This window comes from Protomyctophum bolini (assembly GCF_963924005.1).
Source record: "Protomyctophum bolini genome assembly, chromosome: 19".
NCBI classification, from domain to species: Eukaryota; Metazoa; Chordata; class Actinopteri; order Myctophiformes; family Myctophidae; genus Protomyctophum; species Protomyctophum bolini.
This window is the reverse complement of record NC_137880.1, coordinates 19875032-19902471: the sequence shown is the minus strand read 5'-3', so window position 1 is coordinate 19902471 and position 27440 is coordinate 19875032. Positions and strand designations below refer to the sequence as shown.

The window sequence follows — 27440 nt, the reverse complement described above, 5'->3', positions numbered from 1 at the left end:
ACTGCAAACAGCCGAACTACAAGCTCACAACACACTGTGTTGCAACACGTTGAGAGCTTGTAGATTGGCTATTTTGTTGTGGAATGTTCATGAGATGCCCAGAACAGGGAGGGATGCTAAGGTGTGGTTATGGAATCCAGAGCCCTGCTTTTTATAGGCTTAAACGGCCATTCACAGCAGGGAGACATTGAGAATTACAACTCGTAGTGGTATCGCTGATAGATCCCTGATATTTACTGTAGCTTGTTCTTCCCGAGGTGTGTATAAACATTGTGTTTTGGGAAGTGCTCGTTTAGCTTCACTCAACGTTGTATTTGTGTATTTTACAACAAATATATGACATTACGTGAAGATAAAGTTAGACTGCCCACATATTTGCACTGTCCGAGTTGGTAAGCCGTGGTGGACATAATAGATTAGCAAGTGAACCAAGTCTCAGTCTGTGCATCACAGCAATTTGTTGTGGGATTTGTCCTTGGGAATGGCATACTGTACATACGTTCCAAGAGTAAGGCCAGGGATATTCAATATAGCTGCCGTCTAGACAGAGACTTCTCACCTCTTTAAAATTAAATAAATACATACATTTTCTTATACAGTAGCAGCTGTTTGAATTTCTGGTCCCCTGGTAAAACTAGCTAGAGGCTCTGGCAGTACTACTGACCTGACCGGAGGGTGTGCGGGCATGAGTGCACATCTGTACTAGGCCATATTTGGCCATAATGTGTAACGAGTGTGGCCTATTTCAGTAGATGTTGTCAAATTGGTGTCCCCATTTTGGAGTTGACAAAATTCCATAGGGTGTATGAAATGCCTGCATCTCTGTGTGTGTGTGTGTGTGTGTGTGTGTGTGTGTCAGACGCCTGTCCGTTTGCCTGTTGAAAGATGGACAGAAAGAGGCTTTTTTTCTTTTCCAATGCAACTGCTGTCATGACATTCACACCAGGGTGGACTGAGAGAAGCAAGCTGAACCTTGCTGACATCGCTTTCAGATCGTTCGAAAGCAGAAGCGGTCGGACTCAAACCATGATGAAATGACGACAGTCTCAAGGAGATTGACAGGAATAGTGTGTGGGGGGGAATGACGTACTGTGTAGAGTGCAGTGCAGTGCAGACACAGGCTAAACTAATGCCTGATTTATATTTGGTTGCGAGCCATGTCATCACATCAAGCATCAAAACGTGTGAGCTTGTAGATCTGCTATTTGCAATGAGCAACACCAGTGCACAGCTAATTATAAACCAGGCATGAAAACAAGTACACTTGATGGCCCCGGGTGTGCCATCGGGTCCCCTGTGCCATCACGTATAATGAAATATATCTATGATGATATGATCACAACATTTGCATTAAAATGAAAGTGTAAAGATTAAAGTATAACCACACCTACAGTAGACATCTTAACAGAGCTAATATCTCTCTTTCCCCTCCCTCCCTCCCTCTTCTCTCCCCATTCCCTCTCTCTCTCTCTCTCTCTCTCTCTCTCTTGATCCCAGGCCAGGGAATCTGGTGAATCTGCAGCAAAGTGATCCGTGAGACATGGCCATCTGCTAGACCGCTAAGGTTTAATTTACAGTATACTACATTGTGCGACAGTGTCGCTTGTCCGAAAAGAACATATCAACAAGCCAATAAGAACATGTCACACAGATCAGTTCTTTTCAGCAAGTGAAAATATAAATTAGGCTTAACCAGGGGTGGCATCATGGTCTATGTATAGGGCTGTGTTCTGCAGGGGGGTGAGTATGGGGTAGGGGAGGGGTAGGTTGGGCGGGGCAACTAGCAAGTGTACAGTGTCAAATTGACCCTGGCTTCTGTCCCCCTACCCCTACGCCTTTCCCAGCTGACCTAAACCTAACCAGACCCTCTACCATTCCACACTGGCAACAAAACCTCTTGTCACAACCTCCTCAGGGCTTTCCTTGACACTCCACTGGGACATGCAGGTATGCCACTGCCCTTCTGGAGACCCTTCCCTTTTGACACCCTCCCTTTGACCGTATTCTGTCTCTCTACCTCTCTCTCTCTTTCGTTTAGCTCTAGGGAGTTTCTAATTTTGTCCTGCTACAGACCCCCAACCTAACTGTCCTGCTACAGACCCCCAACCTAACTGTCCTGCTACAGACCCCCAACCTAACTGTCCTGCTACAGACCCCCAACCTAACTGCCATTGGTCTTTAGACCCCCATTTCAAATAATTGTGCCCTAGAGGCCATGGTACATTTTTTACATTACATTTTTTATTCAATCACATTTTGTACATCAGAAATAGATTCATAACAGCAATATTTAAACACTGTTAGAATAGCTACTCGTACGTTTTCTTTGTATTGAACAAATTTTGAGTGAATTGAAATGTAGTCAAATTAAACTACCGCTCATTTGGATGATGACCCCCTGGGAGCCACTTTGAAAACGCCTGCCCTAACAGACAACAGCAGGTGTGTGCGGCCCAATGCTCTCACTGGCCGAAACCCGAGAACTCCCGGAGCTTCAGCATGCCAAATAAACTCCCACAAGTCACCCGGAGCTGCCACCGATGTGAACTTGAGAAAAGGTGGATCTGCTCTGTCCCTCAGCGCTGCTATTTTGACACACATGTGTCACGCATGCTCGTCGGCAGTGACAGGCCAGACTTTGGGGAACAAAAAGGCGGTCAGTGGTAAAAAAAAACAGAAGGGGTGAGCATAGAGAATTCCACCAGGTTTGTTACCGTGTTCACACTCGGTTGCGTTGCCTTTCTAAATGGTTGGATTGGCCCAGGGGTCGTGTTTCTCATAAATGTCAGGGGAGGTGCTAAGTACAGAAGGAGCTACAGGTTTTTAGTTAAGCTTACAGTAGCTGTAGACTAGCTATCAAAAGCGATGTGATAGCTGGGAGGGAATTCGGCCAAAATCATCAAGATGGTGTACTTGGTGACACGTTTTAGATTTTTGGCATGGCATTAGGTATGGGCATAAGGTTTTCAAAAAACATCGCAAATGAGTTGGGATCTCAGCCTAGTGGTCTGTTTGAAATGAATCCAATATTAGATAAGGCAGCATATGGTTGAAACCTTAGAGTATTAATATACTCTAAGGTTGAAACCCCAAATAATTGATATAATAACATTTGCAATGGACTCTGTTACTATTGGATATGCTAAATAACATGCAAAACAATCTAAGTTCTGGAAAGGCATAATTTTCAAGATGGCGTCCAAGATGGCTGCCGGGAGCTTCAAATACCTATAAACGGGTTTAATATGTAAAAAATCATAACAATTATGCACTTGGTGATCAGGTTTTAGAATGTTGGCATGGTGTTAGGTATGGGTATAAGGTTTTCAAAAAACATCACAAACCAGTTGGGCTCACCCCCTGGTGATCTGTTTGCAATGAATCCAATATTAGATAAGTCAGTATATGGTTGAAAGTTGAAACCCCAAATAATTGATAGAAAATACTTTTCAATGGATTCTGGATCGGGTATGCTAAATAACATACTAAACTAATACTAGATTATGGAAATCTAACTTCTAGAAACCATCTAGAAAATGATGCCTTTCCAGAACGTAGATTTTCCAAAAAATGTAGTAGGCTATGTTATTTAGCATACCCAATAATAGTAACAGAATCCATTGAAAAATCTCTGCTATCAATTACTTGGGGTTTCAACCATATACTGACAGAAAATATTGGATTAATTGCAAACAGACCATTAGGGGGCGAGCCCAACACGTTTGTGGTCGTTTTCGAAAGCCGTATGCCCATACTAACACCATGCCAAAAATCTAACACAAAGTGCATAATTGTTATGATTTGTTACATATTAAATCCCAGTTCATAGGCATTTAAATCTCCCAGCAGCCATCGTGGATGCCATCTTCAAATTGATGCCTTTCCAGAACTTATATTTTCCTAAATTTTAGTATGTAATTTAACATGCCCAATAGTAACAGAATCCATTGAAAAATCTCTTCTATCAATTATTTGGGGTTTCAAATATACATTTCTAATATTGGATTAATTGCAAACAGATCACTAGGGGGCGATCACAACTCATTTGCATGTTTTTTTTAAAGCCTTATGCCCATACTGTACCTAAAACCATGCCAATAATCAAAAACTTGACATGATTTTTATTAAATCCATCCCAGCTATGAGAACCGTGGTCAGATAGAAGCCTGATAAGGTCCTGGTGCTGGTGCCTCACTCAAACCTCCATCCTGTCTGTCTTAAACTGTCAATTGACATTTAGGCATTGAGCTCATCCAGAGCGACTTTCAATATGTGTGACCACTTTGGGCCGTGGGAAGGGAACAATAGTAGCCTACTGCTGCTCTTCTGTCCAAGTTTACCTACAGTAGACTTCCCTGATTACACACTGTCCTGCTAGGATGGAATACATGCAGTACCAGGGGATCCAAAACTGACGCCACTCTTCATTTCATTGTCAAAGTATTTGTAAAGTATTTGTATACTATGTGCAGTGACAATAAATTGAATCTAATCTAATCTAATATATATATTTTTAAATCATACCTGTGTGTGAAGTGAGGGGCGCTCTTATCATACATAATCTCATTCCAGGCTATCACAATTTGCGTCCTCAGTCTCACCTTCATCTTCAATGTTTGTGCTTACGCAATGTTTGTGTTTACACAAACACTCAAAGCTGGCCATTCATTGTCAATGGCATTCAATGTTTGTGTTAAGACAATGTTTGTGTTTACACAAGCCCTGAAAGCTGGACATAGGTGCCCCTCAAAAAAGAAAATCCTCTTAATGATCCTCTTAAATGAAAAAGACTATTATCTTCTTAAGAATGGGACAAAAGGCAGAGAGAGCAAGGAAACAAGATAAAACTGTGAAGAGAAAAAGAGTGTAAGGAACTACTGTAATAGTATGTAAGTAATCTAAGTTGAGAGAAGGTGATAAAGATACAGAGGAAAAAAAGGGGCATTGACGTTGTATATTTAAAAATAGCAAAGTGCTGAGAAAAAAAAAGAAAAGAAAACAGCGGTAGCTCCAAAAAAAAGAGACACCTACAGTACATCAATACACCCAAAGCGAGAGATTGACGCACTGACAGGAAGAGAGAAATCAATGTTTGGTTTTCCGGAACGCAGCTCTGTTTAGTATCAGTAGGAGACTAGGAGTAGCAGCTATGTGTTGAGTTGTTGTTATAGAGCTTAAGTGGGCCTGGTAGTAATGACAGCTTAATGAGATGTGGTTGAGATGTAGACGTATATATCCATCCACCTCTCGCCACCAGCCAGGCATCAAGGCCACAGAACACAAACAAAATGGTCTCTGTGGAATCAACATGAGGGCACTGCCTACTATTTCATCCGCCTCACTGGTCCACGTGTATAGTGGACCAGCCGGTATAAGTGTTAAAAGGTCCTTGAGCATTTAACCCCTAACAGCCCATTTGGGCTAACTTAGGGGCTGTTTATACTTTATATTGATTTGGGTTATTTTCTTACGAATTGCCTCTTGCCTGTTTTCACATCATCATCACCATCATCATTTTTCGACTGCGGTCGAGATCATGGATTTCACAATGCCACGCCAGACTTTCCAGTCCTTCATTGCCATCCCCAGTTCCTGCTTACTGATGCATGTGTCCCTAGCGATGACATCAGGGAACGACAGTGTTCTACCTCTGGTCTGCTTTGAGGCAGGACTCCAGAGAAGAAGGGAAGAAGAAGTTCTGAAACATATTTATTTCAGAACAATAGAAAATATAAGTTACTGACAGCGTGAAAGCAGTCGAAAGTACACTACTGGATTTCACTTTCAGGCCTTCACCTCCAGCAATGTCACTCTAGAAAACTTTAAACCTTCCAAGGATGTTTTGAAAGAGGTCTCATACACAATTCACAAAGACCAGAAATAGGCCTGCCTTTCTGAATAACAAATGGTGATGAATTGTAATGAATTTGATACTTTGCTATTACTGATGCGTGCGTGCGTGCATGCATGTGTGTATAGAAGAAAGCCAGCCAAATTATCTGAATAAAGCACCTCCCACCCAAGCCACAAAGTAAGAAAACTAATCAAATTCCAGATCACAGACACCAAGAGTTATGCAGCCTCCATCTAACAAATTGGATTTCCTTGGCTTAGCTTAAGTTGCAACCATACAGTACCTTGATAGTGGGTCCAAATACCTGGCGCCCGCCAAACAGGCCAAGCCGTACGTCCATAACAGCAGCACTGGCGAAAGCTCGCTCTGGCCTAAAGCCACAACTGGAATACTGAACTACAAGTTGCTCAGTCAAATATTTTTACTTGATTTAAAGTACTGAAGTACTTGCTTTTAAAAATACTTGAGTATTCAAAGGTGCATGCTATTAAAAATATTGAACTATTCATTGTATTCAAAAGTAGGCTACAAATTACAAAATTAAATGTTCTTTTTAATATCCTATTGCTGTATTGCAATTTGAAATCTCTCCCTAGAATTCTTAGAAATCTTTAAGAAATGTAAAAATACTAGTGAACAGTGAGCAGATCTACAAGTTCACAATACAAAGCCAAAGTGCAATAACTATCTTTTAGGACACACCGACTTATTTGTGTATCCCAAAGGTCAAATTAGTCTTAGTGATTTTGGTGGATAAACAATTACCTCAAGAACATATTTAAGGGGTCTCCTTGGGTGGGTGTGTTTGGAAGGTGAGGGCTGGGGTTGATATGTGTGTGTTTCCGTGTGTGGTGTCAGGAGGATGTGGTGATGATGATAAAGCGAGAGAACAATCCATCATTGCTTTTGCTTTATATTCAAGACAGGTAAGGCAGAAATACTAGCGACGGAGAAAAGAAAATGAGTGCTGAGATCAGGTGAAACAGACAAACGGCCCAAGAATATTTAAACTCAATTTTTCTTCCTCTGAGCCTGAGGACCGGCTGGGTCAGGACCTCTGAGGTCCAGATCCTGGCCTTGCTGTCCACAAAAAGCTGCACCGTTTCTGTGAGAGTCAGACACACTGTAGGTATATCACTGCATACTAAGCATATTGGAGCACTCATCACACTGCAGAAGGTCTGTGAGGATTAAGTCATTGTTCCTATCCTATCTACATATTATGAGGACAGTAGGACACCAACGTAAGTTTTTGCAGTGATGCAATTGGTTGACACGGCGGAATAGATTCTAGGAGATTCTGGCACAATGGGTCAATTGACACTGCCCTGCATTTGCCACAATTGTTTTTAGATTTGTCATGCCATGAGATGTTATCTCTGATCTGTTGCTATTATCAACATTTGCACAGTAAATAGAAAACGGTTAGCCTGGGGCAACACAAACCGACAACAGACAGCAGACACACAATACACAAATCATATGATTCTTTGAGCTCCAAGACTATGCACTATGTCTCTGTCTGTGTGTGCGGTTGTCCAGAACCGCCCCAGAAATGCCTGACAAAGAACTACAGTAAGCGAATTACAGTAAGCAAGAACAAAAAATCACACCCGTGTGAAGTGAGGTGCGCTCTTGTCACAAATTTACGTCATATTTGACCTACTTCTTTCATTATCAATGGCAAATATGAGACATGTGGGGACAAGATTTACGTCATATTTGGCGGACATTTGACCTAATTTCTCCTTTCATTGTCAAAGTCAAACATTGAGACGTGTGGGTATATATACAAAAGCTGTATATAGGAGGGGTAATACATCTAAACATAAAACATTGTCATCATGAATCATACGTAAGCTTGACAGATAGATATACTAACATGTGTACATTCATTAAATGTGTACACAATAGAATGCCATGTCTACATAAAGTGCTAGTTATAGTGCCCATATATGGGCATAAAAGAGACACACAGACGTGGTGTGATTGTCCGTGCTGCACAATATGCAATAAATTGTATTGAGAGTGCTCGTTTTTTCCCCTTCTATATAAGTATAGGATCTTCTCTGGCTCATAACTCGAAAACTACGCCGCTGATCAGACATCCAAGGTTCGGATTTTATTTCAGATTTTTCATCGTATCTCGATCGAAATATAAACATTTCTCGAGAAAGATAGCTAGTGTGAGCTAATGCTAACATTAGCGTTTTCTTACAATGTAGGTCTGCAAGCCTCCTCCGAGCAGGGAAAATGGAAGTAGTTGTGTAGTAATCTCCCGGCCCCGGCCACTTGTGGCCACCAGGCCGCAGTCATAGTGTTAAGAGGACCTGAACCTCTCTTAAAACGTTTAACTTTTTATCATAGTCTATTAAAATGGAGTCCTTAATCATATTGAAACAAAGGTTAAAGGCTACGGTGCTATGCTATCAAAGAACTCTTGGAGATAATGTAATGAAGGCTCTTCTCTGGCTAAAGCCATGTAACGGTCCACAGGACCAACACTGTGCAACCACCAACATAATGGTATTTCATGAGCTTGTCAACACTGCTTTAAGGCTGTAGAATGCAAATATGGCTCTCTGGAAAACAAAGGGCCACAGGGGCACTGAGAGATGTCATACTTTCCCCCCTCTTGACAGCACCTTCAGATGAATAACGCATGTAACCTAAGCTCTATACTGCCAATAAACAAAAGCCTTTATGACATCATAGAATGACAGAATGTGATGGATATATCATATTTTATAGAAGTATACAACACTAAAAAGGTCCTACGGTAGGACCTTTTTAGTGTTGTATACTTCTATAAAATATGATTGGGGTAGGACTCCTACCCCAATTTAAGATATTCTGAGATGATTTTATAAGCCAATAACAACAGTACATAAACTATTATAATACTCAATTGAATCAGCACATCTGTGAAATTACAGTGTTACTTTTGTTTACATCAATGCATATTTCAAATTGTGTTAACCAGATCATTTTCAGAACATTATTATATATTTTTTATCCCACGATTTTCAATTTTGTAACCCATTTTTCACCCCTGTGTCAATCATCTAATGTGATCCTGGGCTCTACACACCCTCCGCCAACCTGGGGAGAGCAACGGACTTAACTCATGCTTCCTTCATGCTATTTTCAGAACATTATTTAACAATTAAACAACTAAAAATAGCCTAAGTACGAGTGTATAGTGACAAGTCAACTATGAACTACCAAAATACAGCTCAATTGAATAAGCTTTTGCTCACGCATTTTTAAAATTGTGTTAGCCAGATTATTTTCAGAACATGAACCACTTAAACCCTCTATGCTTAGCAGGTCATAGCAGCGACTGGGGGTGCTATGGGGGGCTGGCTATTTAGAGGGGGGCTAATGAATCTTGGTTTACATAAAGCCCCCCCTTGCCCGTCCCTGGGTCATAGTGACGAACCGTATTGTCGGTATCGGGCAGCAAAGAGGGTGTCTGTCTATATTTCAATGTGCTAGACCCCTGGTAGATGGTATATTTAGTAAACTAATTTAGTAAACTAATAATACTGGACTTGGTCCACGCTTTAGTTCCCTCTACATAAAATCCTTTAGCATTTTATAGGCTTGTAGATCGGCTATTCCAGTGAATGTTCCCCCCAGAATAGGGATGCTAGTGTAGTGTGCTAGTACTTAAAACGGTTCAACTAAAAATATCCACAATACTATTGAAGAGAAACAGCTCAAGTGTAAATGTTGAACAGGTTCACCCATCGCGAGCCGTGATGGGTGAACCTGATAGGAATGATAGGAATAGTAGCAGGCATGCTGTCTTGCAGCATTGATGACTCTACTCTGAGCACTGAGTTGCCAGAGAACAGACTGAAACCTCTGCCTCCAGCTCGATCAATATGGAAGGAAGTCTCTGTTCAATTTGACCAAGTTAGGGAAGTTCACCTGAGGATGCAGCACACAACACCTCTCTCTCTCTCCGCCCCCTCCTCTCTCTCCCATCTCTCAGTGCACACTGCTAACTTTGCTAGGGTATCAACTGGTGCAATATATCCAAGTAATCCAACCTGGCAATGATTTGGAGTCTCTCTCTTTTCCTTTCCACAGACAACAGTTAAGGAGGACTTTAAACAACAATAACAATGTCACTGCTGGTGTGAAAAGAACTATAGAAGAAAAATCAACTAATGCTAAAAAGCTTCTTGTTCTTAAAGTGGGGGGGCAGAGACCTGCAGCGTTCCTACTTATAGATCTGTAACGAGTGTACAAAAGGAACCAAATGGAGCTATAAGAGTGAGTTATTGGGGGTCCTGGAAATAAATAAAATATTCTGTATTATCCCCATAAACATGGTGTGTGGCATGGTGTGTGACACTCTCAGGCTGAAGCAATGACCCTGTGGTAAGTGCCAGGAGACCAAGGCTGTACTGTATGTGCTGTGGAAGCATCAGCTTTTAAAAGGCTAAATTTAAACCCCTAGAGTCTTGGCCTTGGTATGCAGATGGCTTCCAGAACAACATAAACTCCAAATAAGCCCCGGGGGCGGCTACAGGGTGAATGGAAGACTGTGGATCACCTGGCTGCCTTTTAACCACTGAAAACCTACGTACTTCTGACAGGGGTCTCCCAGGGATCTATACCTGCTCTCCTTTTCTCTCTGCACCAGATTTCCTCAACAAAGATAGCCGATCTATAAGCTCACAGCAAGTCCTGTTGTGATGCATTGTGAGCTTGCAGAACTGACATTTTCAGTGAACGTTTGTGAATTTTTGCAGAATGTTCACTTATTAAGAAATGCACCAAAATTGTGACGCTAGGGTTCAGATGGTTAGGTTAAAAAAGGCTATGTGCATTTAAATTAATTATTGATGATTACCATAATCTATCAAAAAACAACAATATTTAAAAGGACAAATCCCCTTTCTGCTGTTTTGGCATTTCTATATGGTGCATTTCAGCCTGGTATGCCTTTACTGTATGTTCTAATCACCCCATCACCCCGATTAATATAATCGGTATACTCAAGACTGCTATTTTGCCATAAACATAACAAAATAGGACAATGTCATAGCACCGTCATCTACAAACCAGGAAGTAAGGGCAGTAGTATTCACAAGAAGAAGAAGTAAGGGCAGTAGTATTCACAAGAAGAAGAAGTAAGGGCAGTAGTATTCACAAGAAGAAGAAGTAAGGGCAGTAGTATTCACAAGAAGAAGAAGTAAGGGCAGTAGTATTCACAAGAAGAAGAAGTAAGGGCAGTAGTATTCACAAGAAGAAGAAGTAAGGGCAGTAGTATTCACAAGAAGAAGTAGTAAGGGCAGTAGTATTCACAAGAAGAAGAAGTAAGGGCAGTAGTATTCACAAGAAGAAGAAGTAAGGGCAGTAGTATTCACAAGAAGAAGAAGTAAGGGCAGTAGTATTCACAAGAAGAAGAAGTAAGGGCAGTAGTATTCACAAGAAGAAGTAGTAAGGGCAGTAGTATTCACAAGAAGAAGAAGTAAGGGCAGTAGTATTCACAAGCGCCATTCGTAAACTTTTCAGCACAACCACAGTATAATTTCAGATACAGGACACTGCAGTGGTACGACTGCTAATGGAATGTTAGCTTTATAGAGCTCATGTTGAAAATTGTAAGATGGTGGCAGAAGTACTCAGATTTCTTTACTTTTCTTTTACCACTTTACGCGTCAGCGTCCGTATTGTGGGCAAAGTTTTCACTGAGAATAGCAGCTCGACAAGCTCTCAGCAGGTCACTCACAGCATAGCTTTAGAACTGAAAACACAGCCTATAGAGCCCTGAGGGACTCTGCTCAACCATATGGGGCTTAGGTTAAGTAAAAGTAGTATTACCACAATATAAAAAATACTCTTACAGGTAAAAGATCCATATTTAAATGTTTACTTACAAAACATAGTATTACTTTACAAAAGTATTAGTATCAAAATATAAGTAAAAATAGCTAATCTACAAGCTCACAATGTGTCGCATCGCATGCGTTGTGTTTAGGGATGGGTCCGATTAATCGATTAATTGATTATCGTTAATAGGACTCGAAATAGATTATGAAAATGTATAATCGGTATATATATATATATTATTTTTTTCTTTATGAAAATCTGTTGGAAAGGCAATATTGTCATCCAAACAGGACAGGGCTATAGGCCTACCAAAGTGTGCCTGGGATGTGTCTGTGTAGCTGCATGACTGAGAGGAGTGTGAGTGACAGGTTTGGAGGATTTAGCAGGTGTTGGGAATTTACCTAATCAGGCCTAGGCTGGGGTTGCTACTGGTCCAGGGACCACCAGTGGTCCTCATTTAAAAGATGGAGTAGCCGTGATCAACACACAGAATGCAGCCTACTGAGATCTTGGTACTGTAGGTCAGTAGACAGAATGCAGCCTACTGAGATCTTGGTAGGTCAGTAGACGGCTACTGAGAGCATTCAATGCTCTGATTAAACATGATTTTGTCCATTTCAATGCATTGATAGCATTCGAAGCAGGTGATGGAGAACAACAATCATAATTACAACTAAAACAATTAAGAGAATCCATCTTGAATCCTTCAGAATAGTTTTTCATATCATGCAGGTCTTACCATCACCACTTGAAACTGATCTGTTGCATTCTCTCAATTGAACACAGTTCAATCCTTGCACCAAGACTTGCATCTCCAGAGACCACAATGTGCCATGACGTGTTTATATTGTGATTAAATCTAGGTACTGCCGTGACAAAATCTGGTGCTGCTGAATAGCATTACACAACACAAAAACAACACGTGTAGAGCTTTCAGAGACAGAGGATTCAAGTGATAAAGATTATAGATCTGCTTCTCGATCTATAACATCAGGAAGTGTGTGTGTGTGTGTGTGGGGGGGGGGGGGGGGGGGTGACGTCAAGAAGCAGTAGTGACCGCAGTGGAGAGGGGAGCGGGAGAGGTGACATCAGGAAGCAGGGACAAGCACGGGCAGGGTGGTTGGGGGGGGGGGGGGTTTCGAAGAGTGTGAGGTGCGGGGATAATCCTCTTCACTTTGCAGTAGAGTTGTGGTCCGACAACTTGTCATCACTCCCAGCTCACCCAATGTTACACTTCGACAGCAAGGTCTTCCAGGCTTGAATGTGATGAATGATATTATCCGTGCTGATGTTAGGCCCCTGATATTATAGGTACCCAACATCAGCAGGGGTAATCCTCACTTTGCGGTAGAGGTGTGTTCCGCCAATTTGTCATCACTCCCAGTTCAACCAATGTTACACTTCGACAGCAAGGTGTTCCTCATCACATTCCAGGCTGGAACTCAATAAAGAAGATGTCTCTGGACCCCAGCACCAATGTTATGTTAGTTATAGGCTAGCCAATATCATACAACACAATAGGTTGTGATAGAGAGATTTCTATGTGCCTCATGTATTTCCGAACATATTGTTTATATGTCGTGTGACATTGTCATATATAAATGGCAGATCTATAAGCTCACAATATGTCGCATTGTGGAGACGTGTTGTGGGCTTGTACATCTGATAAAAGTTTTTTAGGGAACTCTTTTTGTGAGTTTTATATTTAACCAATGAAAAGTATTTACATTAGATCCATTGGAACACAGCATAGGTTATTTTTTTACCATTTCCTGAAAGGTTTTTGGACATACAAGGTTTCTGCCTGACAGTGACGGCAGCTTGCCTTGAAGATATGATTACCTCTGAAATTAAAATTGGAAACAGCGGAGAGAAGAGGGCTCTGCTGTTTGGTTCTGTGTAAAAGGACTTCAGTGGCCAATTAGCACAAATGGCTCTACACCATCACAAAAATCCTTAAGTTCCTATAGCACAAATGGCTCTACACCATCACTAAAAACCTTAAGTTCCTATAGCACAAATGGCTCTACACCATCACAAAAAACCTTAAGTTCTTATAGCACAAATGGCTCTACACCATCACAAAAAACCTTAAGTTCTTATAGCACAAATGGCTCTACACCATCACAAAAAACCTTAAGTTCTTATAGCACAAATGGCTCTACACCATCACAAAAAACCTTAAGTTCCTATAGCACAAATGGCTCTACACCATCACAAAAAACCTTAAGTTCTTATAGCACAAATGGCTCTACACCATCACAAAAAACCTTAAGTTCCTATAGCACAAATAGCTCTACACCATCACAAAAAACCTTAAGTTCCTATAGCACAAATGGCTCTACACCATCACTAAAAACCTTAAGTTTCTATAGCACAAATAGCTCTAGTCTACACCATCACTAAAAACCTTAAGTTCCTATTCTAGACTGTAACAAAATTAGCAAACAAAATGTAAGTGCCAATATCAATATCTTTTGAATAACTGCACTACACAAGTGGTACAGAAAGCTTGAGTCATTGAAAAATCCTATACAGATTATCATGCTGTGTAGGCTCCTACATTTAATTGGAGCAGCTTGGTGCAGGGTCACAACTAAGTTTGTTTTGTGAATCAACCTTGACAACACGCTTTACACATTGCTGTTGTCATCAGATAATCAAGATGCCATTGTGACAGTGGCATCTGAGAGGCGTGGGTCAGCATATCAACAGCATACTGTTGTTAAATACAGGCCTGTCTGGCTGCCAACCAGCCCAGCCAAAAGCTCCCTCGGGGCTTCCACATGCATGGGCCAACATCTCATGATGACGACAACAATCAATAACACAATTCGCCGTGACAGAGCCAACAAGGCTAGTATGATCAATTTTCTGCAGAATATAGTTCTACCTCCTGCTGTTGTTCGTTCGTTTGCAGTGCACTACCACTGACAGCTGCCACTGTTTCCCACACAAATGTGACACAACCATGGGTCTGAGCCAAACTTTAATTTGCAGTGGTAGCTTTATTTAGATGTAGCACTCAGGAGAGTGCAGAAAGACAGGAAACTGAGGAAGACATGCCAGACAAGATGGACTAGCAACTCAAGGAGCGTGTGGTTAGTGGCCGCGCCACCATGCAGGCCCCCCAGCCTTATGACACTGTCCCAAAAGGTCTCATATATGTTTTAGATGGGATGCATCTTCTGCAGGGAGCTGTTATGGCTTGTTTTGTAGGCTACATCAGAGAGATACTCGAGTATCCTACTTTACAACAAACACCATAATTTTGATTCCTATTCCATGTCTCACATTCAGAGACAAATATAGCTTATTATATTTAAACCAACGTTATAAGAGTCTTTCAAAAACCAGGCCCATCTGAGGACCATTGGGAATGTAGATTGTAGACTATCAACTGCAAATCTGTGTTTGACTGTGTTTAGTCATGTATATGACCTGTCAATTAAATACTGAACTTGGGGGATAAAGGAACAAGTCTCCCATGTCAAAAGTCTATCTCTGTGTCAGGCAATAATTACGTGGTCGCCCCACCGCGATAGCTATTCCGACCACACCAACATACAACCTGTCGGCTATCATTTACAAACATAACTGCTGTAGCCTACATAGCCTACTATAACTAACCACATCACTGCAAGCAATCTGCGTCAAACTAACTAAAATAGTAATTGCAAAGGGCTGGAGTGTGAACACTTAACTTATTTATACTTTTCTTCTACCAACGCACAAAATTCATATAGTAGGCTAGCCAATAATAGCATTGCCTGATTATGTAAAGGAAAATTATCCATGGAATGAAATACCAATAATACCATGCTCCGAATAGCAGTTCACACATGCAATAGGCTAAGTCCACACAAATAATACATTGTCTGACATATCACAACATCAAACGGTGAATAAAATGTCAGGAACCTTAATGCGTTAAGTAATTTCGCCCTTGCACCTGCAGATGGAACTCTCATTGACATTCCACATCTCGCTGGCTGGAACCCTCACGACAGGTGCTCCGAGGGCAAATATATGCCGCGCGCTGGCTGTTAGAGGCACCTGCGACAAGTTCGCCAGGAGGACCAAAATTCACAATTCATGCAAGCGGCAAACCAGAATAAATAATAGCAAGCCGTTTTGCGGGTGAAAATAAAGTTCAAAATATGTAACTTGGTCCACTGATTTGGCCACTCGGTCCGTGCAGTACTAATGGGCTATTGGTTGCGGACCGAGCATAGGCTTTGTGAGATAACAACGGCATAGAACTACAGTGCCTAAACGCTGAGCCCGATAATGAATACTAATCTTTTACTTACAGTTCTCAAGAACTGAATCTCATCTTCCCCTTCTCCGCCCTCGGCCATGGCTGTGAAGGAGCCTGCTTAGACTCTGAAAGCCACTGACTTGTCGGCAGAAACGCGATGCTGTGCCCCTCAAGCCGATATTAGCGTAGAGCTCATCTCACAGCCATATAGGGCAGACCGGGCAAGCCCACCGCAGCGCACCGCTGATTGTCACTCACTCTCGCACACCCTCCCTGCCTGCACCCTGGTGGTGCCAGCACAGTGCCTGCATGCCGACGCACCGCACACACAGCGCTCAACGGGAGCACAAGAGGATGAACGCGAAGATCGACTCGACTGTCGAGGCAGGTGATGCTGCTCCTACCCATAATGCTGTCCAACCACAATAAAAAATAACATCAAATAAACATCTACTATAGCTTAACATGCCTACTTCTCCGCGTTTCTGGCTGCTTTTTTTCAAAACAAAGTTAGGAGGATGTCATGTCATGTCTCTCAATCACACACAGAAAAGTCAAATGTGCTTTTTTGTTAGCCTGCCTACATATGAGCTTTGTTATTAAATGTGTTGTTATTACATTTAAACCTATACATGTAGTCAGGCCTATATTTAATCCAGTTGGGTGCTCTCAAAAATCATTGTTTCTCTCTTCACTTCATGGAACTTATTTTCTGGATTGAGCATGAGCATGGCTGGCAGCAATCCATACATACTTTACCTATATTTCCTGAACTAGGCCTACAAATAGGCTATACCTTATGGAATCTCATTATTGCCAACTACTGTGTGTGGGAATGAGGTTGGCTATGGAAAATAGTTGGCTATGTACTGTACTGTACTGTACATACTTTAGCCGTTCAGTTGTAACTTGTACAATGTACTGGCTATATGTCGCTGGGATAATAGATAGGCCTGCCCTACATTCAATGAATAAATTGAATGAATGACCAGAATTTAAGATCAGAATTTCCAGCACTCAACTATTATAATTGGTTCTGGGGGGAAAAGTGGCAACAGATGCATGCTACCACAGCCATTGCTGACATCTAGTGGACTTACTAGCTTATTATGTTTCCAAATCATAAAGGGGTTGGTAGACTACCTGAATTTTATAATTGCATTTTATTTTGTCTTCACTGATTATCCAAAAACTACTACTGTGTTTTCACACGGTAAAAAAACAAACCCACATGTATACAGTACTATAGGTAGCCTATACATGATAGTAGAAATATAAAATAGTGTTTTCTTTTGAGGGGCGCTACAAGCCGCTCCTATATGTCCATCTTTGAGTGTTTGTGTAAACACAAACGGAAGACGAAAGTGAGGACGCAAATTTACATGTGCAGATGGTTCTGGTTAATAAAGGCTATGGAAAAAACATTAAAGCCCATATTACCTCTACTTCATGTCATGTTCATGCATGTCATGTCGGTGGCAATTGTTGTTTTTGACCACAGAATGTATGGGACTGTGACACTTCCTATGTTAATTAAGCAATATTATCACATTAGGTGCAGGTTATCTTTGTGGAAGAATATTGGCGATTTTTATTTTGGTGAATATCCTTTTAATCTTTTATGACAAACAATACTACAAACAGTACTAACCATAAAGTCATGGAGGGCACTCACTGTGTTGCGTCTCTACATTTATATATCTAACAGAAGAGCTCTATGAGTTCATCCATGTACAGTACATGCTTCCCCCTACCAGGCCCCTCTCAAGCACAGACCAACACTAACCTCTGACGCGAGAGAGGAGGTACCAGCCGAGACAGTGCAGAGCAGTCAAGCAGATCAATTAGGAATCGAGGACTTTAAAGAGCACCCCACTGCAATGTATTGTTATTCTGAGCAGCTCCTCTGATAGTCTGATAGAATTGATATCTCTGCACTTGAACTCCAAAGATTTCATGGCCATGGGCAATCATCAGGGCATAAAGACTAAGTATACCCAGGGTTATTCGGATAACCAGGATATTTCGGCCAGATCTCCCAGCCATCACACGCCCAGCAAAAGAATGAGAAGTATGGAGAATTTTGGCTGTACCAGCACCCTCCAGCACACTCTCAAGCCATCCCCTGTGACCCCACGGGTAGGACCAAGCAGAAGGAGACTGAAGAAGCTGTGGATGATGAGTGCTTCCCCAATGGATACCCAGCACCAGGAGAGGGATATAATGGAGCAGAGGCCAGCCATCGCCACACCTATACCCAGAAGAAGGATGGTCACAGGGAAAGCCAGAGGGGATAAATATCCTGCTTGCATGTTCGGAGATGGGGAGAAGGAATCCACACTTACAACCCCAACTCTGGGAGTGCAGATGATGTGTCACCCCCCTGCAACAAATACTGCATCCACCAGCCAGACAATCTGCAACCCCCGTTGCTCTGAAGAGAATACTGCTGCTGTAAGAGAAGAGCCTAGCTTCGTTGAATCAGACACAGACATCTCAGAGTATGACAATGACTTCTTCACAACATGCTATTCTCACCCCAGCCAGGGGGATTATGAGTCTCTAAGCGGTAACAGACAGTCTGTGCATGGGGAGACTGGTTCCCACACCCCAAGCCCAGCTCAGCAGGAAGGTTGTGCATCGTATGATGAGAAAAGGAACACATGTGGAGTAATGGGGAAGATTGAGGACGTGGATGGAATCCAACACAGGGTAAGCCTGGCCACCAGCACCGACTGGATTGGTAACAACACAGGTCACCCGTTGACTCCTGCAACAGACAGATGTGTGTGTGAGGAGGATGCTCGGGAGCAGCACCAGCCAAAACTTCAATATGAACGGCAAGCTGAACTTTGTTCCGCTTCCCAGCTGCTTCCCACGTCTCAAACCGAGACGATCCAGGAGGAAGGTATAGCAAAGTCTCTAGCAAACGAGGAGCTCGGCGCTCTGGGTGAAGCTCTGAGCAAGAGCCTGACTACAGCCCTAAGGATGGAGTGCCAGTGGTGGACCAACAAAGACTGCGAGCCTGTGAAGGCAGACAGAGAACCTCTCACAGAAACTATGATACGCAGTGGCCAGTGGAACTCCGCGTCACCATGGAGGCCACAGAATCAGTTATCAAGTCCTTCATCCAGCTATGCTGGCTGCAATTTGAGCCCCAAGCCATTGAGAGTGCAAATAAATGACTGTCCCTCCAGTCTCTTGGGTACACTGGACAACTCACCCATGCCCTTTGCAATCCTAGATGGGTCTCTGAGGACATTGAGCAGCTTCAATAGCATATCCCCCATCCCGTCTCCTCTGTCTTCCTGTCAGTCCAACCTGTACAACTGCTCGTCACCAGCTGTGACTAATGAACCAAGCAAAATGGTACAGAAGGGGTTAGCAGTGGACAGTGTTGACTCTCAGCAGGCAGCTGGGAGCTGTTTGATTGACACTGTAGTCACCAGTGGAACAAATGCAGATCAAGGGAGAAAATGGCATAAAGAGGCCGAGTTGGAGCTGAAGCCAAGTGACCAGACCCAAACCCACAGAAGCACTAATGAGACCACATCCACTTCTGTGATCTCCTCAGGTACGGTAAATAATATACAATATATTTAAGAAAAAAAGGTTAAATATAATGTATAAAATGCTCAGGTATCATGTAGAAAGATCCTTCAGGTAGGACAGTGGGTTTCATTAAACTTCCAGTGCAAGAATTTGACTAAACATTCCCCCCAAACTTTGCTTGTCAATAGAATCAAACAGATTTAGAGATCCAACCATTTTCCTGGTGAAAAAAAAGTAAACTGACTCTTTTCTTCTCTCAGTAATACTGTGGCTATATTATAGCCGCTTGAACTGCCTTGAAGGATGTGTGGTAGTCTGAGAATAATGACCCCATGCTGACTTGACATGTGTGTGTTCATTCAGACATACTGTAAAGCGCTAGATGAGCACCTGATGTGGATCACCTGGTAGCGAGTTGGTGGTGGGATGTGTATCCATTGACCTGAAACTGACACAGCTCTCTAAAGAACAGATTAGTGTGTGTGTGTGTGTGTGTGTGTGTGTGTGTGTGTGTGTGTGTGTGTGTGTGTGTGTGTGTGTGTGTGTGTGTTCATGCATTTAATTCAAGTGCTCACATCCATGAATTTCTAATCACTTAGGCCCTATATACTTTGTTGTATGTACAACATCTACTATTTTCCAAGATTTTCACAAATGTTAAACCTTTTTATCTATGACATGCCCAAAATAGTGTCACCAGGGTTAAGAGAAACAGAAAACTAATCGATACCAAGTCAGCAGGCAGCAGTTAAAAGCTATTATAGACGGCACTATGCAGTCCTTAGAAACCATTGCAATTCAAGTGAACCTGTTTAACTTGTGATATGATTTATTGATGCCTACAGTATATGGACCATTTCTATCCCGAAATCACTGAGGCTGTGAAATTAAATCCATGCAAAGGGATTCGACACTTGAGTGTCAAGTTCTTGAGCAACATTAGGCAAACTGTTTGTTGCCTGTGCCATTGTGATGGGTTTTTTCTCTTTTTTTAATACTTTAGTTGCCTGCAGATTTTAAAATGATAGTTTACAGTTACACTATATGTGAAAACTGGGGTGAATATTTGGCGAAAAGAGTAGATCTACAAGCTCACATTGTGTTGCGATGGCAATTGGCAATTTTCAGCAATAAGATTTGGTGTAGAAAGGAGTGGAGTACTGAGCTCCAAATATACGGTTTAAGACAATGTGGTTAATATTCACCCAGCTATTATGACATGTGATAAAAATAAGTAATTCCCAAGATTACAGACTTTTATGAATTAGTCACTGAACAATTAATAATTGTTTAGAACATCTAAATGCGGAATAAACTTGGACTCTATATGCTGTATATACTAATACTCAAATACACAATTGAACAATAAAAGTAGAAGGAAGTGCTAGAGGATGAGCCGACTCCATTTGAGACATACCGAGTACCCATGATCTCCCAATCCACACCACGAGCGAGCACACGCACACAGTTAAAGCAGTGATTCTAGTGATTCTGACCTGGGCACTGTGACCTTGCATTGGGCCACAGTGCCCATAGACCAGTCGCTGGGACACACTCGTGTGAAGTGAGAGGCGCCAGTATTTATAACAGCCAGATGACAATCACATCGTCATTAACCTAAACACCTAAACACAATGAATTAAAATCCATAGACTTGCTGGGACGGGACATCATCTCTCGATAAACATTAAAGGTCCAGAGACTTGGCTGGCCGATGATGACATTTTGGAAAGCTAGCACCCCTCACAAAAGGTCCTTTTGGTTCCTCCTAACTATCAATCATTTTGCAAAAATGGCAGATCTACAAGCTCACAGATTGGCTGTTTTCGATGTCATTATAGGCTAAATAAATTTCAAAAGATTTCAAGCGAAAACAAGCTATAGTGACTTTATCCGTCCAGACGGCCACGCAGACTACCAGTCTGTAGCACTCACAGGTTAAACTCACATTAGCGGCATGTGGCGGCTACAGTAAATACATTTTGTCAACTTACTGGGGGAAGGCAGTAAACACCACGAAGGGCTGGCATAGTAACAAAAATAAACAGAGACCACCTACTGAGTGCTAAATAATTCTGACAAAAATAGAACAGAAATAAAATAACTAACAGTACAAAACAGCAGTAGTAGGCAGGGTCTACAAAAGAAAACCGACAAATTAGCACTCTCAAACGCAAATACATTTGGCAAAAAAGTATGTTTTCTGTCTCATGCATACTGTTCTCTGCAGTATGCAATAACATCTGGCTCAGAGAGCTGACCCGCTGAGGATACCCAGAACTGAACTAAACAGATCAGACAGTTAAATGACACTGTTGTTCTACAGAGTATAAATTAAGCTTTATTCTTTGAAACTGTACTTGACAGCTCTACCCTTACTGGAAATTGAGGGTAGAACTCGAGAAGATGTTGCGACATAGGTGAAAAAGTCAGTGGCTGGTATAGGCAATATAGGCAAATCCTAAGGGTGTCAGGAGGTTACGGTGGCACAGAATGTTACAAAAAAAATTTACAAAAATAATGACATCCTAGTTCTGCTTCTCTTCGCCCCTGATATATAACTGATTGTGTCATTTAGACCTACAGCTTGATTGTGACCATTAACTTTTCAACCTAAAGGTGAATTCTCTTTGGACTGTCCTGGTACGGACAGCCTCTATTCTCTTGTAATATTCTGGCTTAGTTCCTGGCAAGTATCACTGACTATGTGCTCTGCTATATTTCTCATCAAAATTCAGTGTTTCAAGGGCTGCGATCTCCACGTCTTTCCCCGTCTGTTCAAGTTTCTGTAACTATAGGGGCAGCAGTTACCTCAGGAGGTAAAGCGGCTGGTTCAATCCCCGGCTCCTCCTTGCATGGTTGCCTCCGCTATCAGTGTGTGTGAAGGGGGGTGAGATTCCTAATTCATTGTAAAGCGCATTTGAGTGGTCAGATGCCAAGAAGCGCTATGTAAATACAGTTCATTTAACCCATTCTGACCTGAGATCAGATTAAAAAAATGTCTTCTACATCCCGACAGTTTTCTGAAAAAGCTATGTTTCTGTCAGTCGTTCTTCGATTTTTCAAAAATAATAATAATAAATATTTAGCTAAAGCATAGCATAATGCTAACACCAAAAGGGGTTAAATGGTTCTCTGCCATGGTCGGCTTTTTTCTTTTTAGTGGGCTATGTTAGACATTCTGTGCTGCTATGGCTGCAAGTTCCCACCTGATGTCGTGTGGGAGTCCCAGCTGTTCCAGACCATACAAAATAACTGCTAACTTGCATAACGTCTTCAGACTAGGACTTAAGTCTAAGATGTAAAGATCATCAGGTTTGTATCCTCCAAAGAGAATGATATGATCTCCAACCATGCAAGAGCACATCCTAGACATCCATGAACACGACGGGCCTTTCCCCTTGGGTTCAACTTTCTTCCAAGAGAAGGTCTCTGGATTGAATTTCCACAGGTATTTGAAGGTCCGTGGCTGAAAAATGTCGTCGCCACCAAATATGTATAGCTCTTCATTGTAGGAAAAGGCTGTATGGCGGTCACATACCTCCGGAAGGGTCTGTGCAGAATGTGTGTTCAGCCAGCAATTGATCTCTGTGTCGAACACATAGATGGCGTTGTTGTGGTAGATGTGGCCTGTTTGGCCTCCGAATACAAAGATCTTTGTCCCGATGACGGTGGCAGAGTGTTTATGTATAGCAGGTGCTGGAGTGCCTCTGGTGTTAAGTAATGTCCAGACCATTGTTGACGTTGTTGTGTCCAACTTGTAGAGGTCATGGTAATTTTTGAATCCTTCATCGTTATCCAAGATGCATCCTCCAAATACGTACATAACTTTTCCTAAAACACATGCCGAGTGGTAGCGCCTCGACCCTGGAACAGTCCCAGAAATCTTGGGCTTGAACCATCTGTGGAGGTCAACATCAAATGCATAAAGTACTTTGCAGTATTTCCATGTGTAAGTAAATCCCCCCCAGATGTAGATGATGTCTTCCATTAGCACAGCTGTGTGTCCATAGCGCTTGGAGGGGACCTCAAGGAGAGGTTCCCCTCTTTCGGTTGTCACTGGGGGCAACTTCGTCCAGTGCAGAGATACTGTGTTAAAGACGTGCACATCAATCTGACCCATATAGACACTTGAAATCCTTGAAACCCCGGTACAGTACCCTCCGAAGGCGTACATGTTCTGCCCCACTGCCACATTAGCAGTTATCACGTTCTGGTAAGTAAGTGCTGATGGTACTCTCTCCAGATGCACCGTCCAGCGTAACATTTCTCACAAGTACAAGTGTGGACTGAAATGACTTGTTGCTTTCTTCTGTACAAGACTTTTAGTCTCGTTGTGCATGTCACCAGTTATATAAGTACAGCGACAGAAACGTAGCAGGAAGCTTGGCCAGTCTTTGAAGCTGATGGGGTTGGGTTGGCCAATCACGGAAGCCGATGCCTGTTGATCTCCCCAATATGGCAACTTGATCATTCACTATTGACTGCCCACTCACTATTACGGCACCTGAAATGTTCCTTTTTTGCCTGCATGATTATGTCCCAGCTCGCCCCCTCAGGTCACTCGGTACTGAACGGGCCAGCGGCTGATCCAAATTTCAACAAATGGCAAGAGACACGGCAAAGCAAAGATTTTTACAATATAATATAAAAAAATGAAACATGAAAAATGAGTTTTCATGTCAGATGGTTGGGCCCTGGACCAGAAAAGGATCCCTTATGGTTAGATCACCAGCCTGTGGAACAAAATAACACTGCACTAATGTGTCAAGTGAACCATAATGAGAAGGTATTTGTAATATTTCTATATATTCAGCTGTTATAAATGTAACCCTTTATCGGCCAGGTGTTCACTATAACTGAATAAATAGTGCAAAGAAAGTAGTGGTGCTCCGATTGATCGGCCACCGGTCGATGATTGGCCAATATTCACTCCAAATGACTCGATCAATTTATACCAGTAGTATAAAGGCCAATCAGATATATAGTTTAATATCGTTTTTCATCTTTGTGACAGGCCTAAACGTTCTCCCTTCCTCCCCACACACAGGAACAGTTTTGACATGGATTTTGACATAATCATTTTGGAAATATAAAAATGTTCCCCTTACACACAAGATCCGTATCAGACGATTGTGAGAAAAACAATTGGTGGTCCGTCCCAAAAAGCTGATCGGAGCACCTCTAAAATAAATACTGATGAACACACTTTAAAACTAGCAAAAGGCTTGTGGCAAGAGATGTGTTTTAGATTAGAAGACCTTAGTTCAAGTGGTACAGAATTCCAGAGTGTGGCCATAGTAATGGCTGAAGACACAAGACACACATGAGCAATTAATTGATTTAAAAACAATGAGAAGCACTTTAAAATCTATTCTTTGTTTCACTGCAAGAATGTAAAACAGAGTATACCTTACAGCTTACATACTGTAGATCATTTGATGTGACTTGTACTCAATGAGCACATCACTGTTCCTTAAATACAAACTGTGACAATCATAGATAAACAGAGAGACAATACACTGTCAATGTCAAACTGCACACATGTTATACAACCACTCTGTGTAGGATACAATCCTGCTGCCACACAGATCAGTGTGTGTGTGTGTGTGTGTGTGTGTGTGTGTGTGTGTGTGTGTGTGTGTGTGTGTGTGTGTGTGTGTGTGATGCTGGGTAGAGGGAATTGATTAGGCCCACTGGATCTCAGCCAGGAGTGCAGTGCATTAGATGGATGGATGCTGGATGGAATCACCCACTTGCAAATTGCATTGTGTATGTATTTGATCATTTGTATTCATTTATATACTTATCTATGGACGGATGGACGGTGATCTGATAAAGATTTGTGACATTGAACAGGATTAGTAAAACAAGCAATGTCAAATGTTACATCAGTCTTATCCCAATAGAAATTGCATGTCTTGTCAAATGCTTAGTATAGAGATGCACTCTACTCAGGCAGCGATCATTCCCAACCTGTGGGCCGGATCCACTGGTGGCCCTTGAGGATATTGCAAGTAGATCCCCAAATAATTGGCAAAACACTAAGATGTTATTGTTAACATTGTTATATATATTGTGAGACCAATAAATAAATTAAAGAATACTATGTTACATTGATCCAAGCAGGAACACAATGAATTGATTGATTGATCAATAAAATAAACATGATGTGAAAATGCAGTGTGCGCATGTCATGTCATGCTCCTACTGTGTGCAATCTATCTATATCTGAGCGTGTTTGTCCCTCCAGATGAGTCTCTCCAGAGACTGGAGGAGTCCCTCCATGTCTGCAGGTCTCTGTCCCATCATACCAGGCCCAAACACATCGACTCGCTAACCACCATGGCCATCCAAGATGTAATCGATGCGGATACACCCATGTTCACACCTGCCTCAACAGAATCTCACGTATGTATAACGGTAACGGAGTGTGCCAGATAGTATCTCAGATAAGCTGGAAATTCTAACACAGGTTCCAATAGTGCTGGCTATTATTTTCATACCCTATTAGTGGTGCCCCCTAGCAGCGAACGTTATCCATCAACTCAATCAATGAAAGAAGGACATTTTGTACAGTGAGGGCACCTTAAACTGTCCTCTTTCAGTTGGCTACGCCCAATTTCTTTTTTTTTTCTTCAATTTTTTTATCCCACGATTTTGTAACCCAGTTTTCTTTTCACCCAGTGCCAATTATCTAATGTAATCCTGGGCGCTACACTTCCTCTGCCAACCTGGGGGGGCAGCGGACTTACCTCATGCCTCCTTCTATGCATGAGGAGTCCAAGCTGCTTCTTTTCACCTGACAGAGGGGAATTTCCCCGGCCGGACGTAGCGCGTGGAAGCGACACGTTATTCCGACCAGTTCCTTTCCCCTCCATCAGGCTGGCCAGGGGGAGGTAGTTTTAGAGACCAGGATTACGGCATGTTTTTGTGAGGGTATCTACCCTAGGGGACACGGGGAGAACATGCAAACTCCACACAGAAAGGCCCTATCGCCAACCCCCGCCTCGGGTATGGGCACTGATGACGCGGAGGAGGGAACACGCCGCCAGTGCCCACAGCGTCACCAGCGGGAATCGAACCCAGGACCTTCTAGCTGTGAGGCGACAGCACTACCAACTGTGCCACCGTGTGCCACCGTGCTACGCCCAATTTCAAAAGAACGTTCTGTGGGCAGTACTGGATAACACTCTTTGAACATATTGTAGCTTTTGGCTCGGGTGTGTCATTGTATTCACAGTGACCTATTTTTTTGTTTTTTCAATATCTTGATGCAATCAATCTTCTTCTTGGCACCGTGGGCGTGTAGCTCCTAAACTCTAGCCTTATGAAATGCACTAATGTGCTGCGGCCAAGTGATGCATAAGTTCTGAAAGAATGTTTTCTTTCCAATGGTTACATAATGGAAGGGGATTTAACAGAACTGTGTAGATGCATTATAGAATTGATAGCCTGTGTGCTCATTAGCACTTCACAGGACCTGAACTATTTAAATCTCTCTCTCTCTCTCTCTCTTTGTGCAAATCTACATAGTGATCACATGTGACCACTATGTGACCACTATGTGGATTGTTATTGATTTGCCTGGTGTAACACACATGTGTGTCGTACGTCGGTGCATCGCTCAGCCAATCAGAGCGCAAGTTGGCAGCTTGCTGCGTATGTCGGTGGTCCCTTTGACCCTATAGATTGCCTCGTGTTGGTGGCGTTGCTCGGCCAATCAGGGATTGGTTGATGACGTAACTATGTGTGTTTATGTAAAAACATGTTTAAAAGACGTATGTGGATGACGCAATAAATTTATTTATAGTATATATTAACTATATATGTCAGATGTTTCTATAACTTCATCTGGGTCTGCTTATAGGGCAGTAGTAGCTCGACAGAGTGCATTTCTATTTTTTTATTTTGTTATCGTTA

General features: G+C 42.2%; 1 protein-coding gene across 3 annotated transcripts in view; it reads right to left on the bottom strand.

The window, feature by feature from the left end:
• ryr3 (ryanodine receptor 3) overlaps nt 1-16128 on the bottom strand; it is a 162907-nt gene extending 146779 nt beyond the window's left edge. For all 3 annotated transcript variants that reach the window (XM_080790176.1, XM_080790177.1, XM_080790178.1), the window contains exon 1: nt 16018-16128. In XM_080790176.1, the coding sequence (XP_080646302.1) occupies nt 16018-16065 (48 nt within the window). In that variant the 5' untranslated portion in view covers nt 16066-16128. The remainder of the gene's footprint in view (nt 1-16017) is intronic.
• Between the last annotated feature and the right edge of the window lie 11312 nt (nt 16129-27440).